The 18,345-nt window shown below is 43.7% G+C and overlaps 1 protein-coding gene across 1 annotated transcript; it reads right to left on the bottom strand.

The window, feature by feature from the left end:
* Positions 1-1,306: 1,306 nt before the first annotated feature.
* On the bottom strand, positions 1,307-15,877 carry LOC111140622 (prostaglandin E receptor 2). Its single transcript, XM_022492815.1, has 2 exons — positions 15,035-15,877; positions 1,307-2,892 (listed from the first exon to the last, which is right to left on the bottom strand). The coding sequence occupies exons 1-2, from the start codon at positions 15,875-15,877 to the stop codon at positions 2,671-2,673; spliced, it is 1,065 nt and encodes a 354-aa protein (XP_022348523.1). The 3' UTR covers positions 1,307-2,670.
* Positions 15,878-18,345: the final 2,468 nt, after the last annotated feature.

Raw genomic sequence — 18,345 nt, 5'->3', positions numbered from 1 at the left:
ATGGTGGTTTTGGGTTGGCGCTGTTTCTAGAGCTTTGCTCTGGCTCTGGGTTGTCATGCATCCAAACCTCTTTGAAATTCAGGTCTTTTGGAGGCTTTCTATAGCGTCTATCAGATCTTTGGAGATTCAAGCCACACTTTAGTACCGGAATTTCCCAGTTCCCCCTGGACCTGGGCCACAGGGAACTGGAAACAATTCAGCTCAGGGCTGACTACCCTGGCCGGCCCATCTAGTTCCTGGACACCCAAAGTGAGGGCTGGCATTCTGAAGTGAAAACCCACTGTAGTTTCTCCCTTTTCGTCCCACCGACTATCGGGGACAACGAATAAAATTGTTGTCTTTTTAAAATCACAGTTCAGTTCTCTAATATACCAGCCCAAGCTCTGTGTTTTTTATTTAATTTGAAAACGAGTCAGCAAGTGTAAACAGGTCTATCTGATGTGATGGGATTTTTTTAAAAAAGAAATATTTACATATCTATTCTAAGTAATTTTTTCCATTACCTTTAAGTTGCCGTTAATAATACAAGATTGACTATTACATAGGATTTTTACGTTCAGATCCTACTATGTATATGCCGACAAAACAACAGGATTTAGCCATTTAACACAGTGCAAGGAACAGGAGTACATGAGGAAACAAAGCACTAGAAATCTACCAGTTCTTAAATAAATGGCTTAAATTCTTATATATTGGGCCCCCAGAGTGAATCATTGTGTTCCTACCAGTGATACTATGTCCAAGTGTGCCTTTTCTTTTTTTAAAGTTCTCAGGCATTATTCCAGAATTTTGGGGCAGTGGTAAGGTGGAGTGAAGGATTGTAGTTAACATTTTTTTTCATTTGGAGGAAAAAATAGTCATTTGATAAAAGAAATCAATCTTCCAGCTTCAAAGTAACTTCAGAATTTTATGTTTAGGAATTACCCATGAGCATAATTAATCCTATTTAGAAAAATCTCTTAACTTTAGAATACTTGTATCCAGGGAAGATTTATTTACATGTCCAGATTTCAGTTAAGTTAAATTGTGCCTGGTATGTTTAAATCAGTAGAAAAACAAACCATTTATTTATTCTTTTAAAAACAAGAGCTGACTTGACATAGATTGCGTCTGATGCTAGATTGGTTTGGAATCACTTTAAGTGATTACCTAGTTTGATAACTACTTATAGGAAATGGTTTTGCGTAAGCAATTCAATGAGACCTTGGAAAAAACTAGCATCTCTCTCTCTCTCTCTCTCTCTCTTTTAAATAACAGCTATCCTGTAATAACACGCACTGCAAAATAAATAAATAAATAAATAAATAAATAAATAAATAAATAAGGTGGTTCTACTGTTTGGAAGATCATGCTGTACGGAAAGAAAAAAATGTTCTAATACCAAGTACTATACTGAATATTTTGACATCTAAATTATAATACAACCACACTTTACAAACTTGCCTGCCAAAATAAATATAATTTTCCACTTTTCTCTTATTAAAAATATTATATCTACTCTAGAAACTGTTATTTGGGGGAATTCATCAAATACTATCCCATTTTCCATTTTTGTTTCATAGTTTATTTTCCTGACATTTCAGATGAGTTTACACAGTAACTAAGATGATTAAAGAGCGCAAATTCACTGAAATATTTTGATGCCGGGTTTACACCATGCTAAACGTTTAGATTTAGAAACATAGTAAGATATGACTCACTATTGCATGATTTCCTATATAGTATGAGTCAAACTGTGTTTCCTGGATAAAAATGTAGATGCATGAGTTTTGCTACAAGACAGTCATATTATCAAGTAGATATTAGTCACAGCCTCAACATGAGCAATAGAAGAGTTTTTTTAATTCTAGTATTTGGCCACATTACCCCTCCCTGGAAAGAGAATGAAAAGTATTAATCAGAATTAAAACTCTTTTAATAGCCTATTATTTCTCTTTGAGAGGAAAATTCCAGAAGTGTTCTTGATTACCCTTAGCACAATGGACATTATAAAATAAATACCTAATACTTTGACACACAGCTTCTAGAGGACTAGTGAAAAGGTGACGTTAACCAGCTGAGCCCACTGTTCCACGCATAATACCGTGGTGACCAGAGAGACCTCCCACATACACAAATAGAACGGTACAAAGTGCCTGTGATTTCCAAGTTCATTGGCCAAACAAAGGGTTTGTTAAGCAACACAAGACACCAGTCTCAGCTGCTTCCACACATGGCCTTCCTAGAGGAGACACACGAAGTTTCATTTGGTCTGACTGCACGCTGCATGTTTATAACGGCAGTAGCATAGAAGATTAAAATAGAAAACACTGTAACTATTTAGGGTTTTAAACAAATTTCAAAACCACATACTTTCTCACTCAACGGGGAAGTTTAAATCAAAAGGCAACTGGATCCTGAACGCGGTTGGTTTTTCCTCCAAAGACCAACTCATTGACCTGCTCGTTGAAGGCAGGTTTTACAGATCCTTCTGACAACTTCCATGAAGTGCCTTGTCAGCACCTCTGTAGCCCCAGCCGCTGCTGAAAGGTTTGTTCACTCTGTTTTATTAGGAGAGTGTCGTTGGGTTTGTAAACTTACTTTTTTCATTTCTCCATGCAGCCATTTCAAAATGATCTTCCAGATGCTGGCTAACGAAGCACTTCTTAACTACTGTCAGGGAAGGTCAATCTACTTACTGGCATTTGACTGTATAGAACAGGAAGTCTGTGCTGCATTTCGTGTTCTTAATGAAACCCGACAACAGAGGACTGAACGCATTAGTCTCAGAACAGGAGGCCTAAGGATGGCAAAGACCCAAGGGTCAATTATTGAATTGATGGATAAAAATCTAAGAGCTTGGAGGTCCCACTTGTTTTTTTGGGATGAGGTTTGATCCATATATGCAAAAATCTGTAAGAAGCAAAGAAGAAAAATGATATTAGTTTTATATTGCAGCCATAGACAGGCTTAGAGTGTGTGCAATTTCTTAGGATTTAAGAGCAAAACGTGTTTTTTTGTGGGCCAGGGGTGGTGACAGATGGGTAGTGAAATCTCTGTAGATTTCCATGTTTATTCCTGACAAAATCTGTGAAATGTAAGTATTGTCTCCTTTTGACAGATGAGAAAGTGAACTTCAGGAGAGGTAATAACAATATATTACATTTACGTCCAAATATTTAATCTGATTTAATTATCACAGTCCAGTGAAAAAAGGTACCTAGAGCATGGGTTCTGGACATGGGACTGCCTGGGTTTCAATCCTGGATGCATATATAGCTCTGGAACCACAGGAAAGAAAACTAAACTCTTTCTGCCTCAGTTACTACATCTTTAAAATGGGTGATAATGAGAGCAGTACCTACTTAGGTTTGTTGGGAGGTTGACAGGAAGTAGTATGTGTACGTAAATTAAAACAGTGCTTGCTCAGTAAGTACCCCACAATGTTGTCCAAACCTCCAGATTATCAGTGAGGACACCAACATGCAGAGAAGCTAGGTGACTTGCCCAAGTTCCCAGAGCTGCTTAGTTGGCAGAGTCAGGACATGAATTCCAACTTCCTTGAACTAGTAAAGGGCTCAACCATGGGCCATGTTCAGATAGCCTATATTAGAACAAAGGCCTTTAGAACAATGTCCCAAATACTGGAAACCTGACACATCTTTGCACGCTGACTGCTGTTTTCAAGTGGGTATACCAGCTATTTTGTGATTCCTTATATATTTGGGGATCAATGCAGCTTTTTGGTCAGATTGAAAGGAAAAATACATGCTCGATAAAGATCAAACATGACACAGCTTACAGAAAGAGGAAAACAAATGAAAATCACTCCCAGTCTTTTTTTTTTTTTTTTTTTTTTTTTAATTTTTAAAATACACAGAGAAAGAGAGAGACAGAGAGTATAGGAGCAGGGGTTGGGGGGAGAGGGAGGAGAAGCAGACTCCCCACTGAGCAGGGAGCTGGACTCAGGGCTCCATCCCAGGGCCCTGGAATCATGACCTGAGCTGAAGGCAGATGCTTAACCGACTGAGCCACCAGGTGCCCCTCGTACACAATCTTTGAAACCAATTTCTTTGTAATGCTCTAGGGACTTTCTTACGCGTGGGAACCTGTGCCTTAGAGAGCTACAACTTCATTCCTCCACACTCCTTTGCCAGAAAAAGGAATGGTTTATTTCCTTTCCCCCTGGTACTTATTCTGCAGACATCTGGCAATTGGATACACAAAGCACATTGCAGGGAAGGAGAAGAGTAGTCATCTTCGGGTTGCTTATGTTAGGACAAGAGCGGGAAGGTTTGGCAGCCATAGGTGTTTATGCCAGAGAATCTTGGAATAGGGAATGGAGGAAAGGCTTGGCACATGAGCAAGGAAAAAGAAGAAGGGATGGTGGATTTCCCTGATTATACAGAGAAGAGGAAAGTTGGGGGGAACACGCAAAGAAGCAATCATTTTCTTGTCAGCCAAACTATTTTGGCTGAGAAATATACAATACTTACTTATATGGTATACCTAAGAAGCGATCTGGGAGTTTAGCTATTCGGGATGAGAGCGTACAGAAGTCTGATAGATTCAAGTATATTCGTTACCACACACACATACAACTGCCACTCTGTTGGAGAAAAAGTCTGCAGGGGAATTTATGATTGAGCTTCGCCACAGTGTACGATGACAGTGAACTGGCCAGCCATACTGGGCAATAGGGAGAAGGCTCAGCACTCCGGTGTCACACGTGGAGATGAGTCAGGTTTTCACTGGTAAATGACTTCCGTGGTATCATAGTTCCTGATCTCATGAGAGGGTGACAGAGCAATGAGAAGTGAAAAATGGTTTTAGAGGATGGAGCAATTCTGTGCTATTTGTTTCTTTTCCTTTTCAACCACTATGCTGGGTAATTTTTAGAAATGCTTAAAATTTGCATTTCAGGAGGTGGTCAAGATTTTGTAGAAGACCATTTCTTCTTTGACACTGGGAAACTGACCCTTGAAGTTCCTCATGTAAGTTTTGTCTTCTCCTACCTCCCCATGTTTTCCCTTTGGTTCTTGTCTCTTGCCTAGAGTCCACCATTTTTGATACTGTGGATCCTGAGTTTGTTTTTATTTTTATTTATTTATTTATTCATTTTTAAAGATTTTATTTATTTGTTTGACAGAGAGAGGAGCACAAGCAGAGGGAGAAGCAGAATTCCTGCTGAGCCCAGGCTCCTGGGATCATGAACTTATCTGAAGGCAGATCCTTCACCAACTGAGCCAGCCGGGCACCCCCTGGGATTGTTTTTAATTGTAAAATATACCTAGCATAAAATCTTCCAATTTAACCATTTTCAAGTGTATCATCAGTGGCATTAAGTACATTTATATTGTTGTGCAACTATATTGTCTATGTTTTTTATTTTTTGTATATAAAGTTTTTTGACATCTTAAAATCTTTCTGGCTGTGAAGAGATTGCCCCTCCCCAGGGCTACATTCTTTATATGTGTGTGTGTGTGTGTGTGTGTGTGTGTGTGTATAAAATGTATTATCAGGGCTACATTCTTAGGAGACAGGGAAGTGCTTGCCTAAAGCAGTCCTTTGATATGCAGAGTAACCAAGCCAACCGCCCCCCCCTTTCATCTGGTCCTCTATCCCAGGAGGCAATATTCTTTGGTAGAGGCCCAAGCTGTCCTTCTGTTCCTCCTCCTTCCACCTCCTGACCTACGCTACTATTTTCCCTTGTGGCCCTGGTGTTGTGCAGTGTTTCCTGCTCCTAGGACCTGTGAGTAGGATAAACTTTATTTTCCTGAGCCTCTCCTGTGCTCCTTTTGTGGCTGCCCCTGACTGGCTCACCACCATCCATTTCCAGAACCTTTTTTCATCACCCCAAACTGAAACCCTATGCCCATTAAGCCATAACTCCACATTTCCCTCCCCCTCCAGCTGATCCTAGATTTTAAGTAAAGGCTGACACAACTGAGAGGTCAATTAATTAGCAACATTTCAGTGATATTCTGGAAATCAGCCTCAGAGGCTGATAGAATTTATACATGTTCTTGCATACACTAATTTGCTATGAGAAAAATCTACACAAGTCAAGTGAGTTTTAATTTCTTAGGATAGCCTTGCCCCAGTAGCCTAACGGATAAGGTATTGGCCTCCTAATTTCTTAGGACAGCCTTGCTCTGTAGGGCTTTGCTAAGTATATAGCGTTTGTTTTGATACCTACAAAGTGATCTGGATGAAACTCAGTGTTCTTTAGATTCATCTTCTTTTTTTTTTTTTAAAAAAAGATTTTATTTATTTGACAGACAGAGATCACAAGTAGGCAGAGAGGCAGGCAGAGAGAGAGAGGAAGGGAAGCAGGCACCCTGCTGAGCAGAGAGCCCGATGTGGGGCTCGATCCCAGGACCCTGAGACCATGACCTGAGCCGAAGGCAGAGGCTTAACCCACTGAGCCACCCAGGCACCCTAGATTCATCTTCTATAGAAAGAATCCTTTCAGCCTCTCGTGGAAAGCCATTGTGGCACTGTGTCCTCCTCTTCCTCCTCCTCAGAAGGACTTTAGTTCTGAGCTACTTCCCTACTGATAATGCAACTCCATCTGGTTTCAGAATGTTAGAACAAATGAGAACCCTATTTGGTTCTTCATTGAAATCTCCTGAGGATTGTTAAGGCTACTCTGATGTCTTGCTCCCACCCCCAGAGACTCTGATTTAATTAATCTGGGCTGGAACATGGGTAGCAAAGGTTTTAAATCAACTGGGTGATTCCAACGTGCAGCCAAGGCTGAAAACCTCTGTTTTAGAACCTTCACCCAACACCAGAAACAGTTTAAATTATTCACTTATCACACTTAAAATCAAAAGACCCGCTTAGGCCTGGTCAAACAAATGACTTTGAGCTTGCAGAATCCAGTTTCTGGTTATTAATATGCCATATGATTTTCCTTTGGAAATGGAACCCTATGGAGATAGCAGTGAATATTTACTGAAGGCCTATGTGTGCTAGGCACGGGGATAAGCAATTTATAGGTCTTATTGTTTAATTCTTTTTTTTTTTCTAAAGATTTTATTTATTTGACAGAGAGAGATCACAAGTAGGCAGACAGGGAGAGAGAGAGAGAGAGAGGGAGGAGGAAGCAGTCTCCCCACCCAGCAGAAAGCCCAATTCGGGACTCAATCTCAGGACCCTGAGATTGTGACCTGAGTTGAAGGCAGAGGCTTAACCCACTGAGCCACCCAGGCAGCCCTTATTGTTTAATTCTTACACCAACTTGCAAAATACTGTTATTCCTGTTTTAGAAAGGAGGAAGTCAGGGCCTAGAATATTAGTTACCGTGCCCCGAATCACACTCCAGGTAAGTAGGGAAGTCACGGAACCACACTCAAGAAGTGGGACCAGAACTTTCCTTTTAAGCACTACACTCTCTGCCACCATCTACATAAAAAGCCTGTGATGTGGGGTGCCTGGGTGGCTCAGTCGGTTAAGCGTCTGCCTTCAGCTCAGGTCATGATCCTGGAATCCTGGGATCAAGCTGTCCTAGGATCACGGCCCTTGTCTGGGGGCTCCCTGCTTAGTGGAGAGCCTGCTTCTTCCTCTCCCTCTGTTGCTCCCATTGCTTGTGCTGTCTCTCAAATAAATTAATTAACTCTTAAAAAAAAAAAAGCCTGTGATGTAAAGTCTCACATGAAGTTCACCACTAACTGATTATGATTTAGTGAGAGCCCTTTTTGCAAAGGTGTCACAAAGGTTTGTGGGTATGACTGTTCCTGTTTATCGATTTAAAAACCATGGCTGTATCTACTTGTCTTTCTTTGGGGCTCTTCTTTCCTTCACACATTTTTGGTAATCTACATAATAAATGTCTGCATGGTGCTACACATGTATAATTTATATGTGTGTGTAAATACAACTGATGTTTACTAAAACATTTTTTTTTAAATTTTCACTTGCATTTTTAATTTAAATTCAATTAATTAACATGTAATGTATTATTCGTTTCAGAGGTAGAGGTCAGAGATTTATCAGTCTTAATGAAGATTCGGACGCTCAGTCGACTGAGCCACCCTGGCACCCCCTCTCTCCTTCACACTTTGCACAGTTAAATTGCAGGCACAGATTATCATGTGTTTACCTGCCTTGTGAAAGACATTCAGGTGGCCTCGCTATGGCTTTATAGAATCCATTCTTTTTTTTTTTTTCTTAAAGATTTTGTTTATTTATTTGACAGAGATAGAGCACAAACAGGGGGAAGAATAGAGGGAGAGGGAGAAGCAGCCTCCCTACTGAGCAGGGAGCCAGATGCGGGGCTCCATCCCAGGACCCTGGGATCATGACCTGAGTGGAAGGCTGACATGTAACCGACTGAGCCACCCAGGCGTCCCTATATGATCCATTCTTAAAAAAATTTGGTGTCTGCTATAGTTCAAAAAAAATTTTTTTTAATATAAAACTTGTGGGGACACTATTTTCCAGGTATATGAGGTTTTTTTTTTTTTTTTTAAAGATTTTATGTATTTATTTGACGGAGAGAAATCACAAGTAGGCAGAGAGGCAAGCAGAGAGAGAGGAGGAAGCAGGCTCCCTGCCAAGCGGAGAGAGAGGAGGAAGCAGGCTCCCTGCCAAGCGGAGAGCCCGATGCGGGGCTCGATCCCAGGACCCTGGGATCATGACCTGAGCCGAAGGCAGAGGCTTTAACACACTGAGCCACCCAGGTGCCCCGGTATATGAGGTTTTAAAGACATCCCTTCCCTCAAATCCCAGGTGCTTTGTGGTGGAGGAAACAGGAGCCTCTGTCCTTTCGGAAAAAAAGACTGGGGCATAGATATGGCTCTGGTACTAAAGAGTGTTGTTCCCTGCCTTGTGCTTCAGGTGATCCCAGGGCTGGACATAAGAGAGTTAATGCTAAAGTTTAGAGTTCTGGGCTTGTATATTCCAGGGTGATGGCTCTTAATTCTTTGAAAAAAATGATGATCACGATGGACCCTCCCCAGAACACAAGATTTTACAAATGATTTCAAAGTGATTCAAGTGCTGTCTGTGGCGTGTAGGAGGAACTTTTGTCCATGGAAGTTTTGGCCTTCCGCAAACGCACTTTCCCTATTCCCAGCCCTTCCCATCCCCCATGTGTCCTAACTGCAGACGACTTCAGTCTAGCATTCTGTTAGAGGGGGCCAATTTTAGGCAGCAAATTATTCTGAGAAAAATGAAGCTTGGTATATCTTGGTCATATAAACTGAGGCACAGTGGATGTGAGCTCAAGATAAGGATGGGGTTTCATGGTCAGAAAGTACCAAATAGAGGACAGGAGATGCCAGTGGAAACTGAGCAGACCAAGTTGCAGATTAACTGGGTCTTAAACCTTTAGGCAGAAAGAGACTTGTCTTCCTAAGCACCATATCTCTGGAGATCAGTCCCTTACCATTTCTATCCTATCCTATCTTATTCCATTCCATTCTTTAAAAAAAAAAAAAAAAAAAAAAAAAAAAAAAAAAAGATTTTACTTATTTATGAGGGGGAGAGAGAACACGAGTGGGGGAGTCATGGGGGGGTGGGTGCAGATTCCCCATTGAGCAGGGAACCTGATGTGGGACTGGATTCCCAGGACCCCAAGATCATGACCTGAGCCAAAGGTAGACACTAACCGACTGAGCCAACAAGGCACCCCCTTTATTTTTAACTTAATACTGTGATGGGTTCTTGACATGCCAAAAAAAGAAATACACCATCCCTAAAAGCTGTTTTTCTTTAAGCTGAGGACCTGGCCTTAACCATCTGAAACAACAGTGATCAACGACTTGACCAATGGTGTAGACATAATGCACAGGTTTTTTGGGGGGAGAAGGACTATAGTTCTTGCTGTCTAAATTTTAAAAACTGAGTGTAACTGGGTCTTTACTCACAACCACCATTTTACAAAGGCAAAGGAAAAGGTGTCGGATGAAAGCAATCATATAGAGGAATGTTCTCTTAAAAGTCACTTGCTTTAAAATGATTTCACCAATCCCCAAGCATATCACTGGTAATGCAGAAATGATAAAGGGGTTTCCAGTAGTTCATGGATATAACTTAAAATATTACCAGCAAATTCACTGTGGTTATACATGAAGAGTTCTGAATTTCTCTTTTATCCCTACTAGAACTGTGGTATTTTGCATGTACGTAATCAACAAATTTCATATGTTTTACAATTCCCATTCATGTTACATTTTATATGAAGAGTTCCAGGAATGAACAGGAAACTCCAGAACTATTTACTTGAGTTTGTTCTGTATTTTGAAGATCATATTTCTACTAATCAGATTTGCCTAGAAATTACAACCCTAAAGAATTTCTAAAGATGAAGACAATTTTAGAATGAGCCAATAGTTCACTTTTGAAATTTTAGAACTGAATAAAATATTCTAATGGCAAGAAGAAAGCAGTTTAAAATCACCAGCAGCTGTCCACAGCTCTTGGCAAAGTAGGAACCAAGTAATTTGACATGCGTTGAAAATTAAAACACAAACAGTATCTGAGGCGAGGTCTAGAATAGAGGTCTGATATATTTTCTGTGTTCTGTTCCATTTCAGGAAGAAAGTTTCTATTTATCCCTGTGAAATAATGGCAACAGCTGATCAACATAAGGAGGAATTCATTAATTTATACACTATCTCTTTAGTACATAAACAGTTTGGAATATGTTGTTGGTTCCATGCATGATTTCATATTGGGCAGCCAAAATAATGCCATTTCCTAACCACAACATACTTTTTTTTTAATAGCATAAGAAATGTTTTATGTGTACCAACAGAAGATTTTATGTGAGGGGTAATCTGATTATTTCTTAATTTAGACCAGCATTTATATTAGCCAATCTCCTTCAATCTCGGTCTCAGGCTTTCAATTCATAGGACTGTGGAGAAGAACAAAGGTACCGCACACTTGGCCCCAGCTCAAGTCCCTTGATCGGGATGGAAAAAAGGTCTTTGCCATTTTATTTTTAAACTGAATAAGGTGGGGGGCCTGTGGGTGGCTCAGTTAGTTGAGCATTGACTCTTGGTTTTGGCTCAGGTCATGATCTCAGGGTTGTGGGATAGAACTCCTTGGGCTCCCCACCCTTCAGCCCGGGGTCTGCTTGGGATACTTTCTACTTCTGCTCCTCCCCCACCCCGACTGGGGTGTGCATACGCATGCTCTCTCTCTCTCTCTCTCTCTCTCTCAAAAAAAAAAAAAAAAAAGCTAACAAGTTGGAATCAAGACAAAGCGATCCATATATTTATAACATCCTCACCATTCCTTTGTGAAATCTTGGATTACTATTTTAACACATTTCCCCTGAAAGAAGTACTTTTCCCTCTGATAGTACTGTGGTTAAGAGGATAGGCTCTGCATTTTTAAACTGTCTGGCTTTGAACCCCAGCTCCAGTGATCACTAGCTGGGGGACCCAGGGCATTATTTGCCTCATCTGTAAAAAAGAAACAGCAGTACCATCTATTTTGCAGGTTGTTGTGGAGATAATGGGTTAGTGTATATAAAAATTAGCACTCAAAATATTAGCCATTTTGATGTTGATAATAATGATATTTGAAGGTTGAATTTGACTTCATCCCAGGGCGCTGGTATTTTCCATTTTGATAGTTTTTACTGCCAAACATTGGAAGTCCTAGACTGGTGTTCTTGGAGGAAACAGTAATTCTAACCTGCCCTTCCCTTGGGATAACACTGACACGATTATATCCAGTTTCTTAAATTCCACTCTCCTCCTTCCCTCACTACTGGAGTGCTGGAAAAGGCCGGTGCCCCACTGGGTACACAGCTGTGAAATCTCCTCTTTCCTGGGCCAGTGATGTGGCCTACTTTCGAGGGACATAGAAAGCAGTTCTGTAATCCTGAGGAAGAAACAGACAGAGATAGAGTAGATTGCTAGCACTTTCTGGGAACAGAGAAGTCAATTAGTTGGAATAGCTCATTAATAATCACTTTACAGTGATTACATTTTGAAGTGATAATATTTTGGATATACTAGCTTAATAGAAGATATTGATTAATTTTTACCATTTCTTTTTATTTTTTGTTGTTTGGCTAATAGAATATTTAAAATTCCATATGTGGCTCAACTGTACTTCTGTTGGACTGCATATGTTTTGTTGGAGAAACGGGAGAATTTCTGAAGACAACCACAAGTCTTTGCCTTGTCTAACAGCATCCCAGTTAGGATGTATGGAAATTATTCCTGCCTTGTGTGGGAGATTGGTATAGGCCATTTCTACACAATTTTCATGTAGACCAAGTAGACCAAAAGGACATGAGGGGAAAGGGCCCCTCCCCGAGCACCCATGGCAAGCATTCTGAAATAGCAGAATGAATGCACCAAATGGTAGCTGTGACTTTGGAATCATCAGATGAGCCCTCCAGGAGATAGCAAAAATCAGGATACTATAGCATTTTATAAAGTTTAAAGTGCCATGTAAATGAAAGTTTCTAACAAGTACCAGTAATTTATTGATAAAGTAAAATTAGTCAATGGTTGGTGTAAATTTTCTTACTAAAAGACAACTTCAAGGTACAGTTCAAATATCTATTTGGGGCCTGGTGAGTTACCCATTCTGCATCTAGATAATATGTCATGTTAGTCCCAAGGCAAGGATGAGCATGTCTGGCTTTCCGATTATGTTCACTCTAGGCTTTTCCTTTACTCTTTGAGTATCTTTGCCATGCATACATTCAGAAGCAAATCTGGATAATATTTGCCGATAGTGTCAATGCCACTATCGTAAGGGGCCCTCGTAATCTTCATCTGGTGTCCTCAAGCCATAAACAGACAATCTAAATAAAAACACAGCTTCAAAGCAAACCTCCTACTACCCTACTCCTTCTAACCAGACTTCTAGCTCTAAGCCCCTTCCATTTGGCAACTCTGGAGCTTCCCTTAACAGTAAATAAAGGAGGAGAATAAATATTCATGTAAGTGTGTGTGTGTGTGTGTGTGTGTGCGTGTGCATGTGTTTACACAGGGAGACTTGAAAATCAACATATAGCAATGACTGAGTTCCCATGATAAAAGGCAAATTTACTTGAAAACAGGGAAACCTGTTGAAAATCACTGCCTTTATGTTTGATAATATATTTATGCAATGGGTTAGTCATGATCAAAGGAAAGATCTTTTCCTCCTGTTCTCTTCCTCTAAAGAGCTTAGGGAATAATAACCCTGTTCACAAGTCTGTGGTCCCCTCAGAGCCCATTCCTAAGCTATTTAAGTGGCTGGGGGTATTGGGTATTTTTAAATACACACTCAGAAATCACAGATGAGACTCCAAGAACTGATTTCCCGATTCTCATCAGGCTAAGACTGGCACTGCCCAACTTGGAAGGGGTTTATGGCCTCTAAGTTGGATTCTAAGTTGTTTAGTGGAACTGGAAATGCTTATTCTCTCATAGATACAGGTTCTGCATCTTTGTCCTGACCCAAAAAAGTTGCTTTAACTCCTAACATGACATCAAAAGTTTCTACTAGTAAAATAAAAGAAATGCATAGAAGTCATGCTGGTTTCTACATCACAGCCTTTCTGCTATACAAATGCCCCAGTTCAGGGTGGAATGGAAGAGGCGGGGTCCCATAGTGCTACCTCCTTTCATAAGGGGTTACCTTCTTGTCCTTATGGATTCAGACCAGCCTCTGCCCTGACAGAGAATGGGGTAGGAGTGTGAGGACAATGGGGACCAGGAAGAAGAGAACATGGTTATGAATCAGTTCATTTAGGAGGACAAGTGTCCTTTCCCACCCTGGAGGAGGAGCATATGAAGATAATCAACAGTGATGGAAGCCAAAAGTGAGGTAAAGTTACTTCAGTTTCTACGGTCAGACCTGGTAACATAGGCACTGACTATCTCTTTCTTTTCTCCAAGACTGTGGCAGGAGGGAATCACTGCCAACTGCTTACTCCCTGTTAGTCAGTCTTGTTCTTTTGAAGAGTGGGAAGCGGGACTACCAAGACTCCTCCTCCCCAGCTTTTGGTAAGGGGCCATGCTAAGACACATCTGGGGCTCTGTTACCTGCGTTACACCTGGGGAGGCTCCAGTTCATAGCATCACAGAACTAACAGCTAAGCTTGCCCCAGACTAGGATAGCAGCCATTCCCAAACCTGGGCTCCTGTCTTCAGTTCCCTGGGGCAGCCTCTGGCTTGCTGGGTCACGGAACAAGCTGGATGTGCTTAACTCTCCCATCCCAAAGATGGACCAGCCATTCCTGTATGTGGCTTTGTGCTCAGCAAATGCATGGCTATAAGGTGAAGAACACCTATAGATATATCTGATAGTTATATGAAGAGGATATTTCATAAGGAAGTACAAATGTGTCCTTTAGAGGAATTGCAAGAGTTCAGCAAGGGGTTTCTCCAAGCAACCATCTTTCCCTTTAATTATCATTATGGACATAATATAATGTCCACATATTTTTTTTTCCCATGGCCCCAAAGGGTTATGCTCCTAATATGTAAACTGGGAAACTTGTAAAGTCTGTGATTGTTGAACTTTTAGGACAAGTAATGAATGCTCTAAACTTACCAACAGGGATGTTTCTCACCTAGGGTGAGAATGGCAGCTGGAAGGTTGGGTGTTGGGTACCACCTTTTGTGTTGGGAGAAGGCGAAAGCATGGAGAGCTCGCACCAGTGGGTGGGGAACACCTAGAGGTGAACTGCAGCCCAGGGAAGTCAAGCTGTAGCTGATACCCATCCACAGGTGGAAGGGGCTGCCTCTCCTCAGGCAGAAGCCAGGCTGGCAGAGGGGAACAGGGACCTATCCCTCTCCCCCTTTTAACTCTAGGCTGGGGGTCTGGGCGGGCTTAGCGGAGGGTCAAGGATCCCTCTCAGGGGGACTATACTAGGTGTGAGAAACACTAGCATAGAGCCACCAAAGGTTAGGGGAGGAAGGATGTGGGACAAAGGTGAGAAGCGAGAGGAGAAGGCTCTAGACCTCAAGAATCAGAACGTGGTTTTACAAATTGCAAAGGTAAGACGGTGGAAAGTGTGGGAGGCAGAGGGTAGAGAGTGAGAAGGCTGCTCAGAGCCGGGCTGCGGAAACAAAGCGAGTTTACTTACCGTGAAAGGCAAGGAACAGACCGCAAAGGTGATGGTCATAATAGCCAGGAGAATGAGATGGTCCGTCTCCTCCGCCATGGACACCCTTTCCCCTCTCCTGCGGGTCCCAGGGCCGTCCTGGCAGCTGCCCAAGGAGGGTCCGCAGCGACTTCTCCTGCTCCGACGGTGCAAGCGGATGAGGTTGAGGATGACACTGAAGTTGCAGGCGAGCACCGCGACGATGAGGAGCAGCAGCACGGTGGCGTAGAGCTGCAGGTACGTGGTCTGGCTGTGCTGGATGAAACACCACGTCCCAGGGCAGTACTGGACGTACTTCTCGGGGTCCAGCAGCGGCAGGGAGCAAAAGAGCAGAGAGACCGTGTAGATGGTGGGCAGCACCGCCAGGCCGCCTCGGCGCGTGACCCAGCGCTGGTAGAAGTAGGGGTGCCCGATGGATAGGTAGCGCTCCAGGGCCATGGCAAAGAGCATGAGCATAGTGGCCAGGCTGAAGAAGGTCATGGCGAAGGCGAAGTAGATGCACACGCGGCGCTCAGGCGCCAGGGCCACCAAGGTCTGGTTCCGAGCGTAGGAAGCCAGCACCACGGGGCTGATGAGGCAGGTCCCAAGCAGGTCGGTGAACACCAGCTCTGTCACCAACACGTGGAACAGGGAGATAGAGTTCCCGCGTCCTGCGCTGCGTCCCGCGTCCCCCCGCCAGCGGCGCGCCAGCAGCGCCAGCGCGATGAGGTTCCCCAGCACCCCGGCCGAGAACATCACCGAGCTGATGGCCGGGCTTTCGCCGGAGGGGAGCGACTGCAGAGACTTGCAGTCCTCCCGCGAGGAGTCTTCGGAGATATTGCCCATGGTGGAGTGCCGGGAGGAGAGATGCGCCCTCCTCTCGCGGCTTGTACCTGGGAGGAGGAGGGTCTGAGAGCAGGAGAAGCTGAGGGAAAGGAGGAGGGACCCAAGTCCACAGCCCCCTTCCGGCCCCCTGCGCGCCCAGGGCAGACTGGGCCCCAGGGCTCCCGTTGCTCTCGGAGAGGCCACCACTAGGCTGCAGCATCCGGGCGGCGCTCCGGCCTCCGCAGCTGATCCGCACCCACCTCTGCCGGGAGCCCGAACCGCGGGGGCAGCCGTCACCGCTTCTGCACCCGCCAGGGGTTGGACCCAGACGTCGGGTCACAGCGCCAGGGGCTAGCGCCCTCCAGCTACCCAAGAGGTGGAACGCGGGTCACACGCCTTGGGGGCACCACGAGTCCCTCGGCCGGGAGAGAAGAAAGGGCGGGAGCGCGGACCCCGCGGTGTCCCCACCCCCCTCCCGGATCCGTTCCCTCGGGATTGGGTGCTGGAAGCCGCGCGGCTGCCAACCTTGGCTAGGACGCGTTTAGCCCCAGCAGAGGGCCCGGAGGGAGTGCGGGGCACTTGCGGGGTGTGCGCAGAATTCACCGAAGGCAACAACAGGAAAGCAAAGTGACTCACCAAACGATAGAGAAGTTAGAAGGACCCTGTCCTGGGAGAGGAGTATCAGAAGGGAGCAACAAGCACCAAAGACCGCGCGCAGTTGGACCAATAGTTCTTTTCTCTTTCTTTTGACATTCTCAGGAAGATAAACTAAGAGGGCGGGACCCAAATTAGGAGGAAGTGAAAAGCTCGCTTGGTTGTCCAAGGAACCAAACCTTGCCACCGCTGAGCTGTCTGTTGCCCTGCTGCTTTGATTCTGTTGCCAGCATTTCGCCTTTTCCTATGTCAACACCATAACGGATAACCACTTGTTTAAGCAAGCCAGAAAAGAAAGAAAGAAAAAGAAATGTTCCTTGTGTGTAGAATTGTTTGTGAACACAGCTTGAAATCATTGCTCATTGTACTCTCGTCAAGCACAGTCTTGAAAGAAGCTCTTGTTCAGGATTAATTCTTTCAGGTTAACGGTGCAGAGCACATCTGGAAAGATGGATTCCTTGTAAAGCTTATTAGTAAGTGGCCAGTTTTAGAAACTAGAGCTGACAAAAGTGGTTGTCCGCCACCCCCATTGCCACAATTGCAGACTCCTGAAAATGGGCTGGTGTTTAAAACTGTTTGAACAAACAAAATCCAGTGTGACAGACAAAGGGGGGTAATTGCATTCTGTAAGGAAGGTCATATTCATGTGGGGAAGGAGGAAGGACTGGGAGATGGAAGGATCTGCATAGGGAATAAGCAAGGGGTAAAAGTCCTCATGGTGGAATAACGAAAACATTAGGTGCTGAAGAGCACATCTTACCACAGCCTGCTTGCTCTCCATGAATATTTTAGCTCACCTTGATAACTCTAGCCTCGGGACTGGAATGGAGATGAGGCTCCCGACAGGGCAAGTTCAAAGGGAGTCTACTTTTCTCATATAAGAAGTTCAACAGTTATAGGCAGCTGAGCCTCCCAGAGAACCCAGTCTCTTTTGATCTCTAGCCCTTCATACCTAGCATGCTGTCTACATGTCCTTCCTTGTGTAGTCACCAGTCACTGCTCAGATCGGTCAGGATGCATCGGTCAGAGAAACAGAACCACTGTAAGTGATGAAAAATGAGAGATTTATTATTAGGCACTAGACCTGCGCTTTTCAATATGGTAGCCACCAGCCACAGGTGGCAGTTTAAATTTAGATGAGTCAAAATTAACAGTGTAGTTTCTCAATTGCACTAGGTACACTTCAAGTGCCCAGTAGCCATATGCATGTGATTAGTGGCTATCATATGGGGCAGCTCATATACAAAACACTTCGGTCATCACAGAAGCTCTATTGGAGAGTGATGCATTAGACCCTACATGATTGTGGGAACTCCTGGAGAAGGCCATGCAAAGCTGTTTGCTGTTTTTGATTCTAGCGCTGATCGAACCGGAAGTCATCATAGGTCAGACCGAATGGTGGTCAGGGTAGAAAGCTGGTTGTGGATGAAAGCACTTACAGGCTTGGGACCTACAGGGCTAACCTAGAATTCATGAACAACTAGAATCTTCAAGGACAGAGCAGATTTGTGTGTGTCTCTCACTACCTCTGACCTTGATAATGTAAGTGTATTGTGGGAGAAGCTGGCACCCTTCATGGGGCTACACTTGCACTTAGCTTAGGATGCAGTGAAACTGAAGGAGATCTGATGGCAGCTCGAGTCCACGTGCTGCCTCATACCAGCAAGGTGAGCTGGCAGATCAGTGACAATGTACCAGAGTTATCACCGTGTCTGGAGCCCTGCATTGTCCTTCAGAGCATGAAAGCCATGGCTGCTGCTTCCCTGATGCCTTCTCAGTCTCATACAACACTTCTCTTGTAGCTAATGTTAGCCTTGAAACTGGCCAGGATTCTG

This window comes from Enhydra lutris, unplaced genomic scaffold (assembly GCF_002288905.1).
Source record: "Enhydra lutris kenyoni isolate GAN:26980312 unplaced genomic scaffold, ASM228890v2 scaffoldscaffold4, whole genome shotgun sequence".
NCBI lineage: Eukaryota > Metazoa > Chordata > Mammalia > Carnivora > Mustelidae > Enhydra > Enhydra lutris.
This window is presented reverse-complemented; position numbering and strand designations above follow the sequence as displayed.

Coding starts and splice junctions, on each gene's coding strand:
- LOC111140622 (XM_022492815.1), bottom strand. CDS start 15,877: ATGGGCAATATCTCCGAAGACTCCTCGCGGGAGGACTGCAAGTCTCTG. Junction 2,893..15,034: donor TCTGTTCCTTGCCTTTCACG/GTAAGTAAACTC, acceptor TGCTTCTTACAG/ATTTTTGCATATATGGATCA.